At 45.0% G+C, this 19,780-nt stretch overlaps 1 protein-coding gene across 3 annotated transcripts in view; it reads left to right on the top strand.

Moving 5' to 3' along the window:
- SFI1 (SFI1 centrin binding protein) overlaps nucleotides 1-19,780 on the top strand; it is a 115,759-nt gene that overhangs the window by 24,259 nt on the left and 71,720 nt on the right. The window contains exons 3-6 of one of the 3 annotated variants that reach the window (XM_050806678.1): nucleotides 359-532; nucleotides 1,883-1,954; nucleotides 6,010-6,072; nucleotides 18,719-18,829. In XM_050806678.1, the coding sequence (XP_050662635.1) occupies nucleotides 359-532; nucleotides 1,883-1,954; nucleotides 6,010-6,072; nucleotides 18,719-18,829 (420 nt within the window). The remainder of the gene's footprint in view (nucleotides 1-358; nucleotides 533-1,882; nucleotides 1,955-6,009; nucleotides 6,073-18,718; nucleotides 18,830-19,780) is intronic. The other 2 variants (XM_050806679.1, XM_050806680.1) reach the window with 2 other exon arrangements.

Below are 19,780 nucleotides of genomic sequence, written 5' to 3'. Positions count from 1 at the left end.
GAGGATCACTTGAGCCTGGGAGGTCAAGGCTGCAGTGAGCTGTGGTTATGCCACAGCATTCCAGCCTGGGCAGCAGAGTGAGAACCTGTCTCAAACAAAAGAAAACTGTGTTAGGCCTGATGACTCCAGGGGGTACCCCTCAGCTCTGTATTTCCTGCCTAGAGCTGACCCAGCAGTACCCACCTCCAGTGGCTGGCCAATATTTCTGTCAGATTGGGCTGCTTATTATCTTTGAAGCATAGGTATTGTCAGTCTTGATGAGCTTATCTGTTTAATTTTGCTTGTATGTTAAAAGTATTTGCATCACATGCAGAGATAACTTTATTCTCTCCTTGCCTCCTTCCTCCTCACATTTAAGGTATTTTAGGGATGGTGCAGTTAAGAAACCTTATTCTGCAAAGACACTGTCCAACAAGAAGTCTTCTGCATCCTTTGGGATCCGGAGGGAGTTACCTAGTACCAGTCACCTAGTGCAGTATCGTGGCACACATACTTGTACCCGACAGGGCCGGTTAAGAGAACTGCGCGTCAGGTGAGCTTTTGAGTGGCCACCAGTCTACGGATACTTTTCTCTTGTTCTGCCTTCTTGGTTAAAATGAGGGAATGATTGTTATTCTCCCATCACAATTAGTTGGAGATCTTGATGCCTGTTCTTTATAGTAGAATGTTCAGATGAAAAGGATATTCAGGAATCTGCAGACATAAAATCTGTCATTGAGTGTTTTCATTTCTCCACTTGTGCCTCGCAATATGACGCTATCAAGATTCTTCCAGAAAAAGTCTAAACGTGTAAACATGGTCCAAGAAAGAAGGAACTACTCTTTTTTGCTACTCTTTTTTTTTCCCCCTGGATTTTCTGGTGAATTCTAGAAGAGCTGTAACCCTTCTGCTACTCTTGATTAGGTATATTAAAGACATGCATTTCTTAATTCAAAAATTTATCAGGCCTGGTGCGGTGGCTCACACCTATAATCCCAGCACTTTGGGAGGCCGAGGCAGGTGGATCACCTGAGGTCAGGAGTTCGGGACCTCATCTCCACTAAAAATACAGCCGGTCATGCCTGTAATCCCAGCACTTTGGGAGGCCGAGGCGGGTGGATCACGAGGTCAGGAGATCGAGACCATCCTGGCTAACATGGTGAAGCCCCATCTCTACTAAAAATACAAACAATTAGCCAGGCGTGGCGGTGTGCACATGTAGTCCCAGCTACTCGGGAGGCTGAGGCAGGAGAATGGCTTGAACCCGGTAGGCGGATCTTGCGGTGAGCAGAGATTGCGCCACTGCACTCTAACCTGGGCGACAGAGCAAAACGCTGTCTCAAAATAAAAAAAGACAAGCCACCTTTGTGTGTATACCAGGCACTGTGCTAGGTACTGAAGGTACTATAAAGCACCAATTTTTGCTTTCAGGGGCTCACAGTGCAGAGGGAATGACAGACACCCTGTGAGCTGATCACTGTGATATGGTGTCACATTACAGGAGGGGTTTGAGCAGAGTACTGAGAGTACACAGCTACTCACTCTGTTTACATTGGAGAAGGTTCAGGATTAGTGGGCATTTGCCAGGCATTTTAGGTAGGAAGAATAATATGAACAAAAGAATTATGATGTACTTCCTGTACCTCAGTTCTGAAGTTTTTATCTCTTCGTTGACAATTTATATTGAAAATATTTTTAAAAAATAATCTGCTTGATTTTAGCTTTATAAATCTCCCCCATCCTATGCCCTGTTTGATGCAAGATTAGCTATGATACCACCTTTTGACTCATACTAACGTCCCTCCCTCTGAGACCTTAAAGGCTTCCTTTCCTTTCCAGAAAACTGATGATGTAAGCCAAATGGAATTTTAAAATATGTATATCCTTTTTTTCCTTCTTTCAGATGCGTGGCCAGAAAGTTCTTATGTTTATGGATTCGAATGACTTTTGGAAGAGTATTTCCCTCTAAAGCCAGGTAGTATTAGCTCAGAACACCATAATTCTGTTGAGTTCATTCTAGGGTTTTCTTTTATTTTAAGCCTGTATATAAACTTCATTATGGCTTGTGCTGTTACATTCCTCCCTTGTTCCTCCCCAGAATCCAGTAGGCAGAAACAGTCCCTAATATAACCATGTACTGTAGTGGTAACTTCATACCTGTTAGTTGACTGCAGCTTTATTAGTGGTGAGCTGTGAATGTTATCTACAAAGTAGCCAGTGAAGGTTAAGTTTTAGTGTTCAATGTCCTGGCCTTTAGCTACTGTGGCCTTCAGCTTCAAAGAAAAAGAAAGAAAGAAAAAAAAATCACAAGCAAGTGACCAAGTGAAAGAATCAGGCAGGGCGCGGTGGCTCATGCCTGTAAACCCAGCACTTTGGGAGGCTGAGGCGGGCGAATCACCTGAGGCTAGGAGTTCGAGACCAGCCTGGCCAACCTGGTGAAACCCTGTCTCTACAAAAATTAGCTGCGCAGCGAGGCACAGGTGGCTCATGCCTGTAATCCCACCACTTTGGGAGGCCGAGGTGGGCGAGTCACCTGAGGTCAGGAGTTCGAGACCAGCCTGACCAACATGGAGAAACCCTGTCTCTACTAAAAATACAAAATTAGCCAGGCATGGTGGCGCATGCCTGTAATCCCAGCTACTCGCGAGGCTGAGGCAGGAGAACTGCTTGGACCCAGGAGTCAGAGGTTGCAGTGAGCCAAGATTACACCATTGCACTCCAGCCTCGGCAACAAGAGCGAAAGACCCTCTCAAAAAAAAAAAAAGGCTAGGCGCGGTGGCTCACGCCTGTAATCCCAGCACTTTTGGGAGGCCGAGGTGGGTGAGTCACCTGAGGTCAGGAGTTCGAGACCAGCCTGACCAACATGAGAAACCCTGTCTCTACTAAAAATACAAAATTAGCCAGGCATGGTGGCGCATGCCTGTAATCCCAGCTACTCGCGAGGCTGAGGCAGGAGAACTGCTTGGACCCAGGAGTCAGAGGTTGCAGTGAGCCAAGATTACGCCATTGCACTCCAGCCTCGGCAACAAGAGCGAAAGGCCCTCTCAAAAAAAAAAAAAGGCCAGGCGCGGTGGCTCACGCCTGTAATCCCAGCACTTTTGGGAGGCTGAGGTGGGCAGATCATGAGGTCAGGAGATCGAGACCATCCTGGCTAACACAGTGAAACCCCGTCTCTACTAAAAATACAAAAAGAAATTAGGTGTGGTGGCGGGCGCCTGTAGTTCCAGCTGCTCAGGAGGCTGAGGCAGGAGAATGGCGTAAACCCAGGAGGCGGGGCCTGCAGTGAGCCGCAATTGCACCACTGTACTCTGGCCTGGGTGACAGAGCAAGACTCTGTCTCAAAAAAAAAAAAAAAAAAAAAAGATAATTAGCTGAGCGTGGTGGCATATGCCTGTAATCTCAGCTAATTGGGAGGCTGAGGCAGGAGAACCACTTGAACCCCGGAGGCAGAGATTGTGGTGAGCCGAGATTGTGCCATTGCACTCTAACCTGGGCAACAGAGTGAGACTGTCTCAAATAAATAAATAAATAAAAATAAGAATAAAAAAGAACCATACTTAAGTAAACCAGGATAGATAAGATCTCTTTGGGAAAAGTGTTTGCCCAAGAGAAGTAATTGAGCTCTTTCAGGGCACTGGTCAGACTGACAGATTGGCTTGATCAAGTGCAGAACCTGGGGGAAAAAATTGGCTTTAGCAAAGGAAGTGAAATTTTAGCAGCAAATCCCTCTGTCATAGCCTGATTTTGTATAGACCAATGCTGCCCATTGCTGTGGTTTTGGGTTATAATTGCTTTAGCTGCAGTGCTGAGAATGGACTGCAACAGAGAGTCACAGGAGTCCCCGTACAGAAGGCAGGGGAGCTGGAGAGAAGGGACCAGTGCAAGGTATGTTTCAAAAGGAGAACTGGCAGCCTTCGAGAGTGTAAGCACTTAAAAACAAATGTCTTGGGTTCCCTCCTGCTCCCCTCTTCCCCTTTTCTTTCCCTTGCTATAATCTTTCCTGTTTCATTTTTTGAGTCTGACTCCTTCATTCAATGTCTCTCAAGCAAACCTGGCCTGTGTGTGTTTTCTGAAATCTTTTCTTTGTATACTTTATGAGGATTCCTGCTGTTCCATCTGTTCCTTTTTGTATGTTTACAGTGAAGCTCCTGAAGTGGCTATGTTACCGGCCAGGTCTAGGTCCATTCTGCCCATGCGTGGTAAATCAATCACTGTGACACAGGTTTTGCAAAAGAGAAAAAACTTACTTGCAAGGCCACTGAGCGAGGAGGTGGGAGAACAGGTCTCAAACCGGCCTCCCCAAAGATAAGCCTTAGGGATATTTGTGGGCTAGGGAAGTGGGGTGGTTTAAGGTGTGGGGTGGATTGAGGTGGATTGGCAGTGGGGATAATGAAGTAACATTCATTGTGTACAAGTGTAGTCAGGGTTCATGGCATGTCATAGAACACATGTACAGAAAATAGAGGCATTAACATGATCTGAGGGTGGAGTTTTTGGCCCTCAAGCATCAAAAGACCCTCTAGGGCTCCTTCACAGGCCCAGTTGAAGGGTTGGTGGTCTCCATCAGTTTGAACTGGGCAGGAGCTAGCCCAGATTCCTGAGAAATAACTGAAGTGACCATTGCCATGGTGACCTGTGAATGTTATCTACAAAGTAGCCAATGAAAGTTAAGTTTAAGTGTTCAGGCTGGACATGGTGGCTCCCACCTGTAATCCTAGCACTTTGGGAGGCCAAGGCAGGCGGATTACTTGAGGTCAGGAGTTTGAAACCAACCTGGCCAACGTGGTGAAACTTTGTCTCTACTAAAAATACAAAGAAATCAGCCGGGCATGGTGGCGGTGCCTGTAATCCCAGCTACTTGGGAGGCTGGAGCAGGAGAATTGCTTGAACCCAGGAGGCGGAAGTTGCATTGAGCCGAGATCGTGCCACTGCACTCCAGCCTGAGCAACAGAAAGAGGATCTGTCTCAAAAAAAAAAAAAAAAAAAAAAAAATAGTTGTAGTGTTCAGTGGTGTGGCATTTAGCTTCAAAGAAAAAAAAAAAAAAAAAAAAAAAAAAAAAAAACAAGCAAGTGACCAAAAGCAAGCAGGGCAGCAGAGCTGATCATGTTAACCTCTTGTTTTCAGCTGTAGCCCATCCCAGCTGCAAGTGCTAGCCATCGTTCACCTCTATATTACCTTCTTCTCCTGGATCTTGGACATGTCGTCCTTCACTGCCTTGGTAGCTCTTTAGTGCATTAAATAAATTTTTTTTGCTCTGCTTTTTTTGTTGTTCATTGGGAAAATTGATCTAAATTGCTATTGTCAGAATTTTCTCATTTTTGTTTAATTCATTGCATATTTATTGACTTCTCCACTGTTAGCTTAGAAATTATATTCTCTTTTACTCTTCCTTTACTGACTGCCCTGATAAGTTACAAATGTGAATGTGTATTTTCATTCAAATATGAATGTATATTTGTAACTTACCAGAATCTAATGTTAATTGGTTTTTTACCCCCTTCCTAGATAAGACAGGGTCCTTAGAATACTTTAGTTCTGCCCATCTCCCTCTCTTTGTGTATATTTTTAAATCTATAAAGCATTATTACCCTCATTTTATTTTTTTGAGACGGAGTCTCACTCTGTCGCTCAGGCTGCAGTGCAGTGGCACAATCTCAGCTCACTGCAACCTCCGCCTCCTGGATTCAAGCCTCGGCCTCCTGAGTAGTTGGGATTATAGGTGCGAGCCACCACACCCGGCTAATTTTTGTATTTTTGTAGAGACAAGGTTTTATCATGTTGGCCAGGCTGGTCTCAAATTCCTGACCTCAGGTGATCTACCCGCTTCAGCCTTGCAAAGTGCTGGGATTACAGGCGTGAGCCACTGTGCCCAGCCTATTATTTTCATTGTGTATAGCCAATATTTATTTAGATTTATTCACATATTTACCCTATTTGCCCTTCCTTTTTCATTTATTTTTCTTTTTTTGCCCCAACATTACAACAAATATTTACCCTTTCTGTTGCCCTTTTTCTTCTCACATCTCCAGGTTTCTATCTGTGATAATTTTCCTTCTCCTGTCATTAGAAGGTCCCAGAGTATTTTCTTTCAGGTAGGTCTGCTGGTGAGAAATTCTCTCAGATTTTGTCTGTCTAAAAATATTTTATTCCATCTTCACCTTTGAAGGATATTTTCACTGGGTATGGGAGTCTGGGCTGCTGGTTTTTTCCCAGCACCTGGAAGATATTCCATCACTGTCTTATGGCTTCCATTTTTAAGCTGTCAGTCTAATTTTTGCTCTTTTGAAGATACATTGCTTGTCTTAGTTTTCAGAAGCTTTGAATTTATTTTCTTATAATCTTTTATCTCGTTTTCAGATTATGAACAAGGTTTTTTTTTTTCTTTTTTGTGGACAAATCTTTCTGACATACTTGTGTTTATATGCATGTTATTCTGCTCCTTATCTTCTTTCCTCATGTAACTTCAAATGCTTTTTTTTTTTTTTTTCTTTCCTGAGATTGCATCTCACCCTGTCGCCCAGGCTGGAGTACAGTGGCATGATCTCAGCTCAGTGCAACCTCCGCCTCATGGGTTCAAGCGATTCTCCTGCCTCAGCCTCCCACATAGCTGGGACTACAGGCACGCGCCACCATACCCAGCTAACTTTTTTATTTTTAGTAGAGACCATGTTGGCCAGGCTGGTCTCAAACTCCTGACCTCAGGTGATCTGCCCAACTCAGCCTCCCAAAGTGCCAGGATTACAGGCATGAGCCACTGCGCCCAGCCTCAAATACTTTTTTATTTTTATTTTTATTCTTTTTTTCAGACAGAGTCTTGCTCTGTTGCTCATGCTGGAGTGCAGTGGTGTGATCTCGGCTCACTGCAACCTCTACCTCCCGGGTTCAAGCGATTTTCCTGCCTCAGCCTCCCTTGTAGCTGGGATTACAGATGCGCGCTACCACACCCAGCTAATTTTTGTATTTTTAGTAGAGACGGCGTTTCACCATGTTGGTCAGGCTGGTCTTGAAATCCTGACCTTGTGATCCGCCTGCTTTAGCTTCCCAAAGGGTTCAAATTACAGGCGTGAGCCACTGCGCCTGGCCTTTTTTTGTCTGTTTGTTTCTTTTTTTCTTTTTGCTGAGACAGAGTCTCACTCTGTCGCCCAGGCTGGAGTGCAGTGGCGCGATCTCGGCTCACTGCAACCTCTGCCTCCTGGATTCAAGCGATTCTCCTGCCTCAGCCTCCCAAGTAGCTAGGATTACAGATGTGCACCACCATGCCCGGCTAATTTTATTACTTATTTTTATGTGAAATTAGTTTTCCTGAATTTTAATATTTAAATTTATGTCTTTATATATTCTTTAGAGACGAGGTCTTGCTATATTGCCCTGCAGTGGTGTGATCATAGCTCACTGCAGCCTTGAACTCATGGGCTCAAGTAATCCTTCTGCCTCAGCCTCCCAAGTAGCTGAGACTGTAGGCACAAGCCACCACACTTGCCTTATTATCCTGAGCTTTTAGAGTGAGTCAAGGTTCAGTTAATTTTTACTAATTTCATAGAACTGCTTCTGTTGTTTTTGTTTAGGGTTCAGAAATATAGTGGCTTTTTTTATGGGGTATCCTGGTTTTGTTCCCTTACCACACTTGGTCTGGATCTTCTTTTTCCTTGTCTCTTTTGACCCTCCCCTGCTCAAATTTTTTTCTACCCGTGGCTGTTTCTCCTCCATATGAAGCCCTGTCCTAGAAGGGTACCCTGGCAGGTCAGTTTTGAGATTCCCTAGGGGCTGGACTGCTCTAGCTGTTTCAGTTCTTATGTGAGCCCTGGTGCTAGAGAGGATAAAACTTATAGTTTCAGCTGCTCATCTCAAATTGGGCGTCTCTACCTTCCAGTGACTACTCATTGGCTGTTTTGGGGTTCTCCTATTGTTAGGTTTCTCAGATGCGACTTGGGGATCCAAAGATTGAAAACTGTGTTGCTACCTCCACTATTTTCCTAAAATCTAGTTGTTTTGGTTTTTGTTTTTTGTCTTTTTTTTTTTTTGAGATGGAGTTTTGCTCTTGTTGCCCAGGCTGGAGTGCAGTGGCACAATCTTGGCTCACTGCAACCTCCACTTTCTGGATTCAAGCAATTTTCCTGCCTCAGTCTCCTGGTTAGCTGGGATTAAAGGTACACGCCATCATGCCCTACTAATTTTTTGTATTTTCAGTAGAGAAGGGGTTTCACCATTTTGGCCAGGGTGGTCTTGAACTCCTGACCTCAGGTGATCCACCTGCCATGGCCTCCCAAAATGCTGGGATTACAGGCGTGTGCCACCATGCCCAGCCCTGAAATCCATTTTTTACGCAATTTTATTTATCGATATTTGAACCATATTTGACTGGGAACCTCACTTCAAATAATGCTTTCCAAGTCCTTGGGAAATGCTGATTGTATGTTAGAAGTACACTGACTTTAAGAGAAAGTCTAACAATGGCTGAAACAAATTGAGATTTGCTTTTTCCTTTTTTAAAAAAAAATTGTTAAATTTTTTTACTTTTAGAGACAGGGGTCTCACTATGTTTTCCAGACTGGTTTTGAACTCCTGTGCTTAAGCGATCCTCCCTGCCTCAGCCTCTCAAAGTATTAGGATTATAGGCATGAGGGGATTTACTTTCTTTTTTTTAAACAAGCCATCTGGAGATTGGCAGTTACTGGTATTGCTTCAACTGTTCAGTCATGTAGTTTCAGGCTCAGGCTTCTAGTACCTTTCTAGTTCAACATCCTTAGCACGTTGGCCCTTTGTCCTCATAGGTGACACTTCGTAGTTGCAAGATGACTGTTCTAACTTTACACAGGAAGGTGGGGGTAAGGGAGGCGTCCATTTGATCTCTTTATCAGGAAGGAAAACTTCCCTGGAAGTTCCCCACCACATTCTGCTTCTGCCTCATTGGCCAGAGTTTTGTCACCGGCCACCTTTCGCTACAGAGGAGGTTGGGAAAGAAATCTTCCTGTCCTCTGTAGTGGATACTGATGAGAAAAAGGGCTTGGCCGTGGGTGTTGGGTTACCAGTGACTGCTAGCTGACACTGCTACACTGCTTTAAAACATTTGCATTGTGCTGTTTTTCACGTCTTCGCTCTTCAGTGGTGGCTGGGTGTAGAGGAAAGAATACTGGACTAGAATTAAGGAGACCTGAGCTTTGGTTGTAACCCAGGCCCTACCTAATTATTTGATCTGAGGATAGTTATACCTGTAGGCCTCAATTTTGCAAGTTACAGAAAATGATAGAGTGAGAATATTTGTTTTCTAAGCAGCTACCGAAATTAGAATTTTGATACTGTTTCCATTGACTTAGAAACTTGTGAAGGGATAGTTATTTTCCAATATCTATATATCAATATCAAATATCAATCTGTTAAAATCAAGTGGGTTCTTTGTTACTTGGGGGAACACTGGGCATCCTGATCTTTGTTTTTAGTCTTTTTCCATACTGAGTTATTTATTTCTCAATTTTAGGTGTGTTGGGCGGGAATAATACCATGCCACAAACTGCAGAATAATGCCTTTATGTGCTTAATGTTTTAGCTTTGTTTTTTGTTGTTGTTTTTGAGACAGAGTTTCGCTCTTGTTGCCTAGGCTGGAGTGCAATGGTGGGATTTTGGCTCACTGCAACTTTCGCCTCCTGGGTTCAAGCAATTCTCCTGTCTCAGCCTCCCAAATAGTTGGGACTACAGGCATGCGCCACCACGCCTGGCTATTTTTTGTATTTTTAGTAGATACGGGGTTTTACCATGTTGGTCAGGTTGGTCTTGAACTCCTAACCTCAGATGATCCACCTGCCTCAGCCTCCCAAAGTGCTGGGATTACAGCATGAGCCTCTGCACCCATCCTTAACCATTTTTTTTTTTTTTTTTTTTGAGACGGAGTCTGGCTCTGTTGCCCAGGCTGGAGTGCAGTGGCCGGATCTCAGCTCACTGCAAGCCCCGCGTCCCGGGTTCACGCCATTCCCCTGCCTCAGCCTCCCAAGTAGCTGGGACTACAGGCGCCCCCCACCTCGCCCGGCTAATTTTTTTTGTATTTTAGTAGAGACGGGGTTTCACCGTGTTAGCCAGGATGGTATCGATCTCCTGACCTCATGATCCGCCCGTCTCGGCCTCCCAAAGTGCTGGGATTACAGGCTTGAGCCACCGCGCCCGGCCATCCATTTTTTTTTTTTAAGTACAATTTCTCCAGAGTATAATTTTTCTTCAGTCCTTAAGGACACAGCTTCTTAATGGGTTTTAGTGGGAGTCACGGGGCAGCGCCCGCAGGTCAAAATTGGGGTGCGGATATTCAGTCTTAGTGGGCTTCATGAGATTGATTTCCAGCTACTTAGCTGTGAATGGCACAACTCACATATTAAGGCAGCTTCATATATGGCTTGGGTAGCACCTAGACATCAAAGACCCTCACTTCAGAAATGTCCCTGACTGCTGCAGCCTCTCCTGTGTTTCACATGATGAATTTCTCCTGTTTTTGTTAAAGTCACTAAATTTGCTACAGTCAATGATGAATTCCTAAACTTTCTTTAACTTGACCTACCAGGTAGCATTAGAGAGTCCATCATTTCCTTCTTCTAGAATCGCTTTCTTCTCCCAGCTTCTAGTTACCATCCTCTTGTTTTTTCTCCTACCCGTTTGACTGCCCCTTCTAACTCTCCTTTGTTTTCTTCCTCATCTAAATACCCCAACACCTAGTCTTTGCACTGCTTCTCTAGCTGCCCCACAGCCGAAATCTCATCAAATCTCACAGTAATTCTCAGATGTGTATGCCCAGCCAAGACCTCTGCCTTGAAACTCTGGACTTTTACATACGTGACAGCTCCACTGGGTGTCACACCATAGTATCTCCAAAACTGAAATCGTCATCTTCCCCCTCTCAGGGGAAACTCCATCCTTCCAAGTGCTCAGGTCAGAAACGGTGAAGTCATCCTTCACACCTCTTATTCTTTCACACCCCAATTTAAAATGTGAAGTGCCAAAATCATATTGCTTCAACCTTCAAAATGCATTCAGAATCCAGCCACTTTTGAGACCTCTAGTAGCTACCACCTGGTGCAAGCCATCAGCATCTCTCCCTCAAGTGACTCCAGTGACTCCTCATTGGTCTCCTGCTTCCTGTCTTGCCCCTAGTCAGTATCTTCTCAGTAGGTAGTCTGAGTACATCAAGTCACATCATTCTGTCAGACTTCCAGTGGCTTCCTGCTGAAAGTAAAAGCCCATAGTCCTTACCGTGGCCTACAAGACCAACCAACTTTTTGTGTCACCTATAGATTTTTTTTTCATTTCTGCTGTCATATTGTTAATTTCCAAGAGCTTGTTTTTGTTCTCTGCATGTTCCCTTTTTAATTTCTAAAAGCTGCTTTTGTTCTCTGCATGTTTCCTTTCTTTTTAATAGTATCCTGGAGGCTCAAAATTTTTTGAGGATAATGTGGTTTGTTTTTAAGATTTTTATCTGCTTACACTGTGTGTCTTCTAAGATCCTTTTTTCTTTGCGTTTTTGGTCACTGTGCCATGTTGGAGCCTTTCTTCAAATGTCAAGAGATTCTTATATTGTCTGTTTATATTTAACAGCAGATGGCCGGGCGTGGTGGCTCAAGCCTGTAATCCCAGCACTTTGGGAGGCCGAGACGGGCGGATCACGAGGTCAGGATATCGAGACCATCCTGGCTAACACGGTGAAACCCCGTCTCTACTAAAAAATACAAAAAAAAAAACTAGCCGGGCGAAGTGGCGGGTGCCTGTAGTCCCAGCTACTCGGGAGGCTGAGGCAGGAGAATGGCGTGAACCCGAGAGGAGGAGCTTGCAGTGAGCTGAGATCCGGCCACTGCACTCCAGCCTGAGTGACAGAGCAAGACTCCGTCTCAAAAAAAAAAAAAAAAAAAACAGCAGGGCCCTAAAAAGCTAATTTTAGAAGCCTTTTTTTTTTTTTTGAGACAAGGTCTCACTCTGTTGCCTAGGCTAGAGTACAACGGCGCAATCTCAGCTCACTGCAACCTCCGCCTCCTGGATTCAAGTGATTCTCCTGCCTCAGCCTCCCGAGTAGCTGGGATTACAGGCATGCACCACCACGCCTGGCTACTTTTTGAATTTTTAGTAGAGATGGGGTTTCACCACGTTGGTCAGGCTGGTCTTAAACTCCTGACTTCAGGTGATTTGCCTCGGCCTCCCAAAGTGCTGGGATTACAGGTGTGAGCCACCACACCCAGCCAGAAGCTTTTATATGTAAGCATGAGGACTTACAACTTGAAGGCTTCACTATAGGCTTTGGGGTAGATTTCACCAGGGAATCTAGCTGTCTGTGTCTCTGAAGACCTTTCCCCTTAGGTTGATCAGTTTTCCCCAGACAAAAGAGACACCCTCCAACTCCTTCTGGTATGGGGTGGGATGGAGATGAAGGTGGTAATTTTTAAAATTTTTAAATTTGTATTTATTTATTTAACTTTTTTTTTTCTGAGACTGAGTCTTGCTCTGTCACCCAGGCTGGAGTGCAGTGGCGCGATTGACTCACTGCAACCTCCGCCTCCGAGGTTCAAGCAATTCTCCTGCCTCAGCCTCTTGAGTAGCTGGGATTACAGGTGCCCACCACCATGCCTGGCTAATTTTTGTATTATTAGTAGAGATGGGGTTTCACCCTTTTGGCCAGGCTGGTATCGAACTCCTGACCTTGTGATCCACCCACTTCAACCTCCCAAAGTGCTGGGATTACAGGCGTGAGCCACCACGCCCGGCCTACAGTTTGGTGTTTTTTTTTTTTTTTTTTTTTTTTTTTTTTTTTTGAGACGGAGTCTGGCTCTGTCGCCCAGGCTGGAGTGCAGTGGCCAGATCTCCACTCGCTGCAAGCTCTGCCTCCCGGGTTCGCGCAATTCTCCTGCCTCAGCCTCAGTCTCAGCTGGGACTACAGGCGCCCGCCACCTCGCCCGGCTTATTTTTTTTTGTATTTTTAGTAGAGACGGGGTTTCACCGTGTTAGCTAGGATGGTCTCGATTTCCTGACCTCGTGATCCGCCCGTCTCGGCCTCCCAAAGTGCTGGGATTACAGGCTTGAGCCACCGTGCCCGGCCTACAGTTTGGTTTTTTTTTTCTGTTTTTTTTTAAACAGAATCTTACTCTGTCACCCAGGCTGGAGTACAGTGGTATGATCTCGGCTTACTACAACCTCTACCTCTCAGGTTCATGTGAGTCTCCTGCTTCATCCTCCCAAGTAACTGAGACCATGGGCATGCACCACCATGCCCGGCTAATTTTTGTATTTTTAGTAGAGATGGAGGTCTTGCCATGTTGGCCAGGCTGGTCTCGGGCTGCCCTCAAGTGATCCACCCACCTTGGCCTCCCAAAGTGCTGGGATTATGAACATGACACTGCGCCCAGCCGAAGGTGTTAATTATAAGCTTGGGTGCAAGCAGGAAAAGGGATGGTAGGTCTCATTGTTCAGTATGTAGACTTTTGGTCTAGGACCATCTCCCAAGCTTTGCCTAGTATTCTGGAGTCCAGTTCTCCTGTGGCTCGCTTCTCCAGAGATATACCTGAGTCTCTGCTTGAGTGAATAATGGGATCCAGGGGTCTAACCGCTTCTGACACACAGGCTTGTAAACAATCCTGTGTTTTCATCTCAGTCCACAGCTCCTCGTCTCCTGATACTTCTCATTTCCACCCCTTTCTGGGGAGCCTGTGCCACCAGGTGGGTGCTTCTTGTCTCCCTTCTTCCCCCACAACAAGACACTTAATTATCTCCTTTATCTGGTGATTCATCTGCAAACTCTCTTGCCTAAAATTGACTAAAATTTGTTGACAGCTCTTGGCTGTCACCCTTTCTCCTATTCTCTTGGTCTTTATAGGCTGACACCTTTTTGAATATATTTGCTGTTATTTAATGCGGCATGGGGAATGGAAGGAGGTAAATGGATATGTTCATTTTACCATGTGCAAATGGTTCCTTTTTATTACAGTTTTTTAGAATTGTAGGCTGGGCACAGTGGCTCACACCTGTAATCCCAGCACTTTGGAAGGCCGAGGCAGGCGGATCACAAGGTCAAGAGTTCGAGACCAGCCTGGCCAACATGGTGAAACCCCGTTTCTACTAAAAATACAAAAATTAGCTGGGCGTGGTGGCGTGTGCCTGTTATCCCAGTTATTCAGGAGGCTAAGGCAGGAGAATTGCTTAAACTCTAGAGGCAGAGGTTGCAGTGAGCCGAGATGACGCCACTGTACTCCAGCCTAGGTGACAGAGAAGACTCTGTCTCAAAAAAAAAAAAAAAAAAAAAAAAAAAGAATTGTGAATGAATCTGTTCAACAATCTTTCAAATATTATAGAAATGTACAGTTTAGGAGCCAGTCTCCTATAATCCCCCCTTCCCCAAGAGAGAACCACTGGCATTAGTTTGATATTCTGGAGTCTTTTCAGGCTTTTAATATGTATGATATAATCATTTATGTATACATACACACATGCTTGTTTATATGTACACAAGTATGTGTGTGTGTGTGTGTGTATATATATTTGATGTATTCCAACATATGGGTGCTGTAAATACATAAAATTAGGCCGGGTGCGGTGGCACATGTTTGTAATCCCAGCACTTTGGGAGGCTGAGGCAGGCAGATCACCTGAGGTCAGGAGTTCAAGCCCAGCCTGGCCAACCTGGTGAAACCCTGTCTCTACTAAAAATACAAAAATTAGCTGGGCGTGGTCATGTATGCCTGTAAGCCCAGCTACATGGGAGGCTTAGGAAGGAGAATCACTTGAACCCGGGAGGTGGAGGTTGCAGTGAACTGAGATCGTGCCATTGCACTCTAGACTGGGCGACAAGAGGGAAGCTCTGTCTCAAAAAATATATATATATATTCTATTATTTATTTATTCATTCGTTCTTTGAGACAGAGTCTTGCTTTGTCAGCCAGGCTGGAGTGCAGTGGCCTGATCTCAGCTTACTGCAACCTCCACCTCCTGGGTTGAAGCAATTCTTGTGCCTCAGCCTCCCAAGTAGCTGGGACTACAGGCATGCACCACCATGCCCAGCTAATTTTCGTATTTTTGGTAGGTTTTGCCATGTTGGCCAGGCTGGTCTCAAACTCCTGACCTCAAGTGATCTGCCCGCCTTGGCCTCCCAAAGAGCTTCGATTACAGATGTGAGCCACTGCGCCTGACCTAATTTTTTAAAAAACATACCATATTATACATACCGTGCAGTGATTTTATTTTTTCACCAAATCACTTTCTGAGGCATCTGTCCCTTCAGTACCCGTAGGTCTGCCTCATTCATAGAAAATGAGCGTATGGCATTGATTGAATTGTATTATTAACCTGTCCTCTTTTGATGGGTATTTGTGGTGTTTCACTCTTCTCTTGTTATTATTATAAGCAATAGTGAGGTGAATTCCCTTATGTATGTCTTTGTAAGCTAGTTTTTAAAAACCGTGAGTGGAATTGAGCGCAGTAGTTCACGCCTGTAATCCCAGCACTTTGGGAGGCTGAGGCCAGTGGACCACCCGAGCTCGGGAGTTCGAGACCAGCCTGGCCATTATGGCAAAACCCCATCTTTACTAAAAGTACAAAAATTAGCTGGGCGTGGTGGCATGCACCTGTAGTCCCAGCTACTCAGGAGGCTGAGGCAGGAGAATCGTTAGAACCTGGGAGACGGAGCTTGCAGTGAGCTGAGATCGCACCACTGCACTCCAGCCTGGGCAACAGAGCGAGACTCTGTCTCAAATTAAAACAAAACTATGAGTGGGTTAGGAGGAGCAACATGTTAGTAACCTGCAGAACCATGAAAAGAAATTCAAAGTGATTGACAGGCCAGTGCAGTGGCTCATGCTTGTAATCCCAGCACTTTGGGCAGCCAAGGTGGGCAGATTGTCTGAGCTCAGGAGTGTGAGACCAGCCTGGGCAACATGGTGAAAACCCGTCTCTACTGAAATACAAAAAATTATCTCGGTTGGGTGGCATGTACCTGGAGTTACAGCTACTTGAGAGACTAAGGCACGAGAATAACTTGAACCCATGAGGTGGAGATTACAGTGAGCAGAGATCATGCCACTGCCCTCCAGCTTGGGTGACAGAGCAAGACTGTTACAAAAAAAATTTTAAAAAATCAACACCATCTGTCACTGCTCTTCTGTGTTCCTTATTACCTTTTTCCTGACGAATTTCTCTTACTCATCTTTTGCTGTTGTTTATAACTCCCCTCTTCAGATTTCAGCTAAATTCATATCGTATGTTCCTGTTAAGTACTAGGAATATTATTAGGCATTTACTTATTTTATAACTTTAATTTCATATGTTTGTAAATAAGACATTCCTACTTTTTAGTAATAAAAATATTTTTCATTCTGGTGAATAAAAAATTAAAAATAGTAATTTTCAATTCACTTTATGGTATTTGAAAAGTCAAATTTTGGGAGACCAAGGGAGGAGGATCACCTGAGCTCAGGAGTTCAAGACTAGCTTGGGTAACATAGTGAAACCCTGCCTCTACAAAAAATAAAAAATTAACCAGGTGTAGTAGTGGAGCATGTCTGTAGTCACAGCTACTTGGGAGGCTGAGGTGAAAGGATCACTTGAGCCTAGGATGTTAAGGCTGCAGTGAGCCGTGACTGTACCACTGCATTCCAGCCAGGGCAACAGAGCGAGACCCTGTCTCCAAAGAAAAGTCAGATTTTTATTTTACTTTAACATCTTTAATCAGTAAAATCAATATTAGAAAATTTTTAACCTCATTTCTGGTTTAAGTAGCTCTGAGATTCTGACCTGAAAAAGCCAAATATGTCTATTTTCCCTCTTTTTAAGTTTTTTTGATTGTTTAAGAGATAGGGTTTCGCTCTGTTGCCCAGACCAGAGTGCAGTGGCACATTCATGGCTCACTGCAGCCTTGACCTCTGGGGCTCAAGCTGTCCTCCCATCTAAGCCTCTGGAGTAGCTGGGACCACAGGTACATGCCTCCATACTTGGCTAACTAAAAAAATTCTGGGGGGGCCGGACGCGGTGACTCAAGCCTGTAATCCCAGCACTTTGGGAAGCTGAGGTAGGCGGATCACCTGAAGTCAGGAGTTTGAGACCAGCCTGATCAGCATGGAGAAACCCCGTCTCTACAAAAAATAAAATTAGCTGGGTGTGGTGGCGCATGCCTGTAATCCCAGCTACTCAGGAGGCTGAGGCAGGGGAATCGCTTGAAGCCAGGAGGCAGAGGTTGCGGTGAGCAGAGATCACACCATTGCACTCCAACCTGGGCAACAAGAGCAAAACTCTGTCTCAAAAAAAAAAAAAAAATTTCAGAGCTGGGTACAGTGGCTCATGTGTGTAATCCCAGCACTTTGGGAGGCTCAGGTGAGAGTATCGCTTGAGCCCAAGAGATTGAGAACAGCTTGGGTAATGTAGTGAGACATCGTCACAAATTTTTTTATTTTTATTTTTTGGGTAGAGATGGAGTGTTTTATTTTATTTTATTCTATCTTATTTATTTATTTATTTTTTGAGACAAAGTCTCACTCTGTTGCCCAGGATGGAGTGCAGGGACTCGATCTCGGCTCACCACAACCTCTGCCTCCCAGGTTCAAGCGATTCTCCTGCCTCAGCCTCCCGAGTAGCTGGGACTACAGGCATATACCACCATGCCCAGCTAATTTTTGTATTTTTAGTAGAGATAGGGTTTTACTATGCCGGCCAATCTGGTCTCAAACTCCTGACTTTGTGATCCGCCCACTTCGGCCTCCCAAAGTGCTGGGATTGCAGGTGTGAGCCACTGTGTCCGGCCTTTTTTTTTTTTTTCTTATATTTGAGACAGGCTCTTACTCTTTCGCCCAGGCTGGAGTGCAGTGGTGCAATCTCAGTTCACTGGAACGTCTGCCTCCTGGGTTCAAGTGATCCTCCCACCTCAGCCTCCCAGGTAGCTGGGACTACAAGAGCATGCCCCCACTGTGCCTGGCTAATTTTTTATTTTTTGTAGAGACGGGGTTTCACCATGTCACCCAGCCTGGTCCTGAACTCTAGCAATGCAACTGCCTCAGCCTCCCAAAGTGCTGGGATTACAGCCATGAACTACCACTTCAGCCCTAGATGGAGTCTTGCTATGTTGCCGAGGTTGGTCTTGAACTCCTGGCCTCAAGCAGTCCTCCCACCTTGACCTCTCAAAGCATTTGGATTACAGGCATGAGCCACCATGCCTGGCCTCTATTTTTAATCTAGCTTGGTGTTTACTTTTTGTTCTTTGAGACGGAGTCTTGCTCTGTCACCAGGCTGGAGTGCAGTGGCACAGTCTCAGCTCACTGCAACCTCTGCCTCCTGGGTTCAAGCAGTTCTCCTGCCTCAGCCTCCTGAGTAGCTGGGACTACAGGCGCGTGCCACCGTGCCCAGGTAATTTTTGCATTTTTAGTAGAGATGGGGTTTCACCATGTTGGCCAGGATGGTCTTGATCTCTTGACCTTGTGATCCACCCGCCTTGGCCTCCCAAAGTACTGGGATTACAGGCGTGAGACACTGCGCCCAGCTGGTGTTTTCATTTTTTGTTTGTTTGTTTGTTTGTTTGTTTTTAGTAGAGATGGGGTTTCACCGTGTTAGGATGGTCTTGATTTCCTGACCTCGTGATATGCCCGCCTCGGCCTCCCAAAATGCTGGGATTACAGGTGTTAGCCACTGTGCCTGGCCATACTTTTTTGTGAGAAGGCAACAATATGAAACTGTGATTTGAGAAGAGATGTTAGCTCCAACATCATCATATATATATATGATTTTTTTGTATCGCCCTAGATTTTACTATGAGCAGCAATTACTACGGAAGGTCTTCGAAGAATGGAAAGAAGAGTGGTGGGTTTTCCATCATGAGTGGAAACTCTGTGTTCGAGCTGACTGTCACTACAGGTCAGGTTTCGTGTTATACCCCTTCAGTTTTACTGATGCACATTATCAGATGATTATGTGTTGGCATGTTTATGGTCAAAAGAAGCAAACTTTGGATCACTTTTTGTTTTTCTTCAAATCATTTTTAGAGTTAGCAAGATCAAAGTTCCAAATTAAACCCAAGCATGCATGCACATGCTGGGCATGTGCACACAGACACACATACACACACACCTCCCACACCTCTAATTCAGGTAACCAGTATGTGTTGGTTATGCTAATAGTTTGAATGGGATTTTCCCAGTGATTTTCATTTCTATATAATTTCTAATTCTGAAAGTATTCTGGTTTTTTTTTTGTTGTTTGTTTTAAGACAGAGTCTCACTCTGTTGCCCAGGCTGGAATGCAGTGGCACGATCTTGGCTCACTGCAACCTCCGCCTCCCAGGTTCAAGCAATTCTCCTGCCGCAGTATCCCGAATAGTTGGGATTACTGGCATGTGCCACCATGCCCAGCTAATTTTTGTAGGTTTAGTAGAGACAGGGTTACATCATGTTGACTGGGCTGGTCTCGAACTCCTGACTTCAGGTGATCTGCCTGCCTTGGCCTCCCAAAATGCTGGGATTACAGGCGTGAGCCACTGCACCTGGCCAATTTTTTTTTTTTTTTTGAGATGGAATCTCACTCTTGTTGCCCAGGCTGGAGTGCCGTGGTGCACTGCAACCTCCGCCCCCTGTGTTCAAGTGATTCTCCTGCCTCAGCCTCCCTAGTAGCTGGGATTACAGGCATGCGCCACCATGCCCAGCTAATTTTGTATTTTTAGTAGAGATGAGGTTTCTCCATGTTGGTCAGTCTGATCTCAATCTCCTGACCTCAGGTGATTCTCCCGCCTTGGCCTCCCAAAGTGCTGGGATTACAGGCATGAAACCACCCTGTTTTAAAAATAATAAGTTGTTCTAATTTACATTGATT

Source organism: Macaca thibetana, chromosome 10, assembly GCF_024542745.1.
Source record: "Macaca thibetana thibetana isolate TM-01 chromosome 10, ASM2454274v1, whole genome shotgun sequence".
NCBI classification, from domain to species: domain Eukaryota; kingdom Metazoa; phylum Chordata; class Mammalia; order Primates; family Cercopithecidae; genus Macaca; species Macaca thibetana.
The sequence above is the reverse complement of the archived record's forward strand: the minus strand, read 5'-3'. Positions and strand labels throughout refer to the sequence as shown.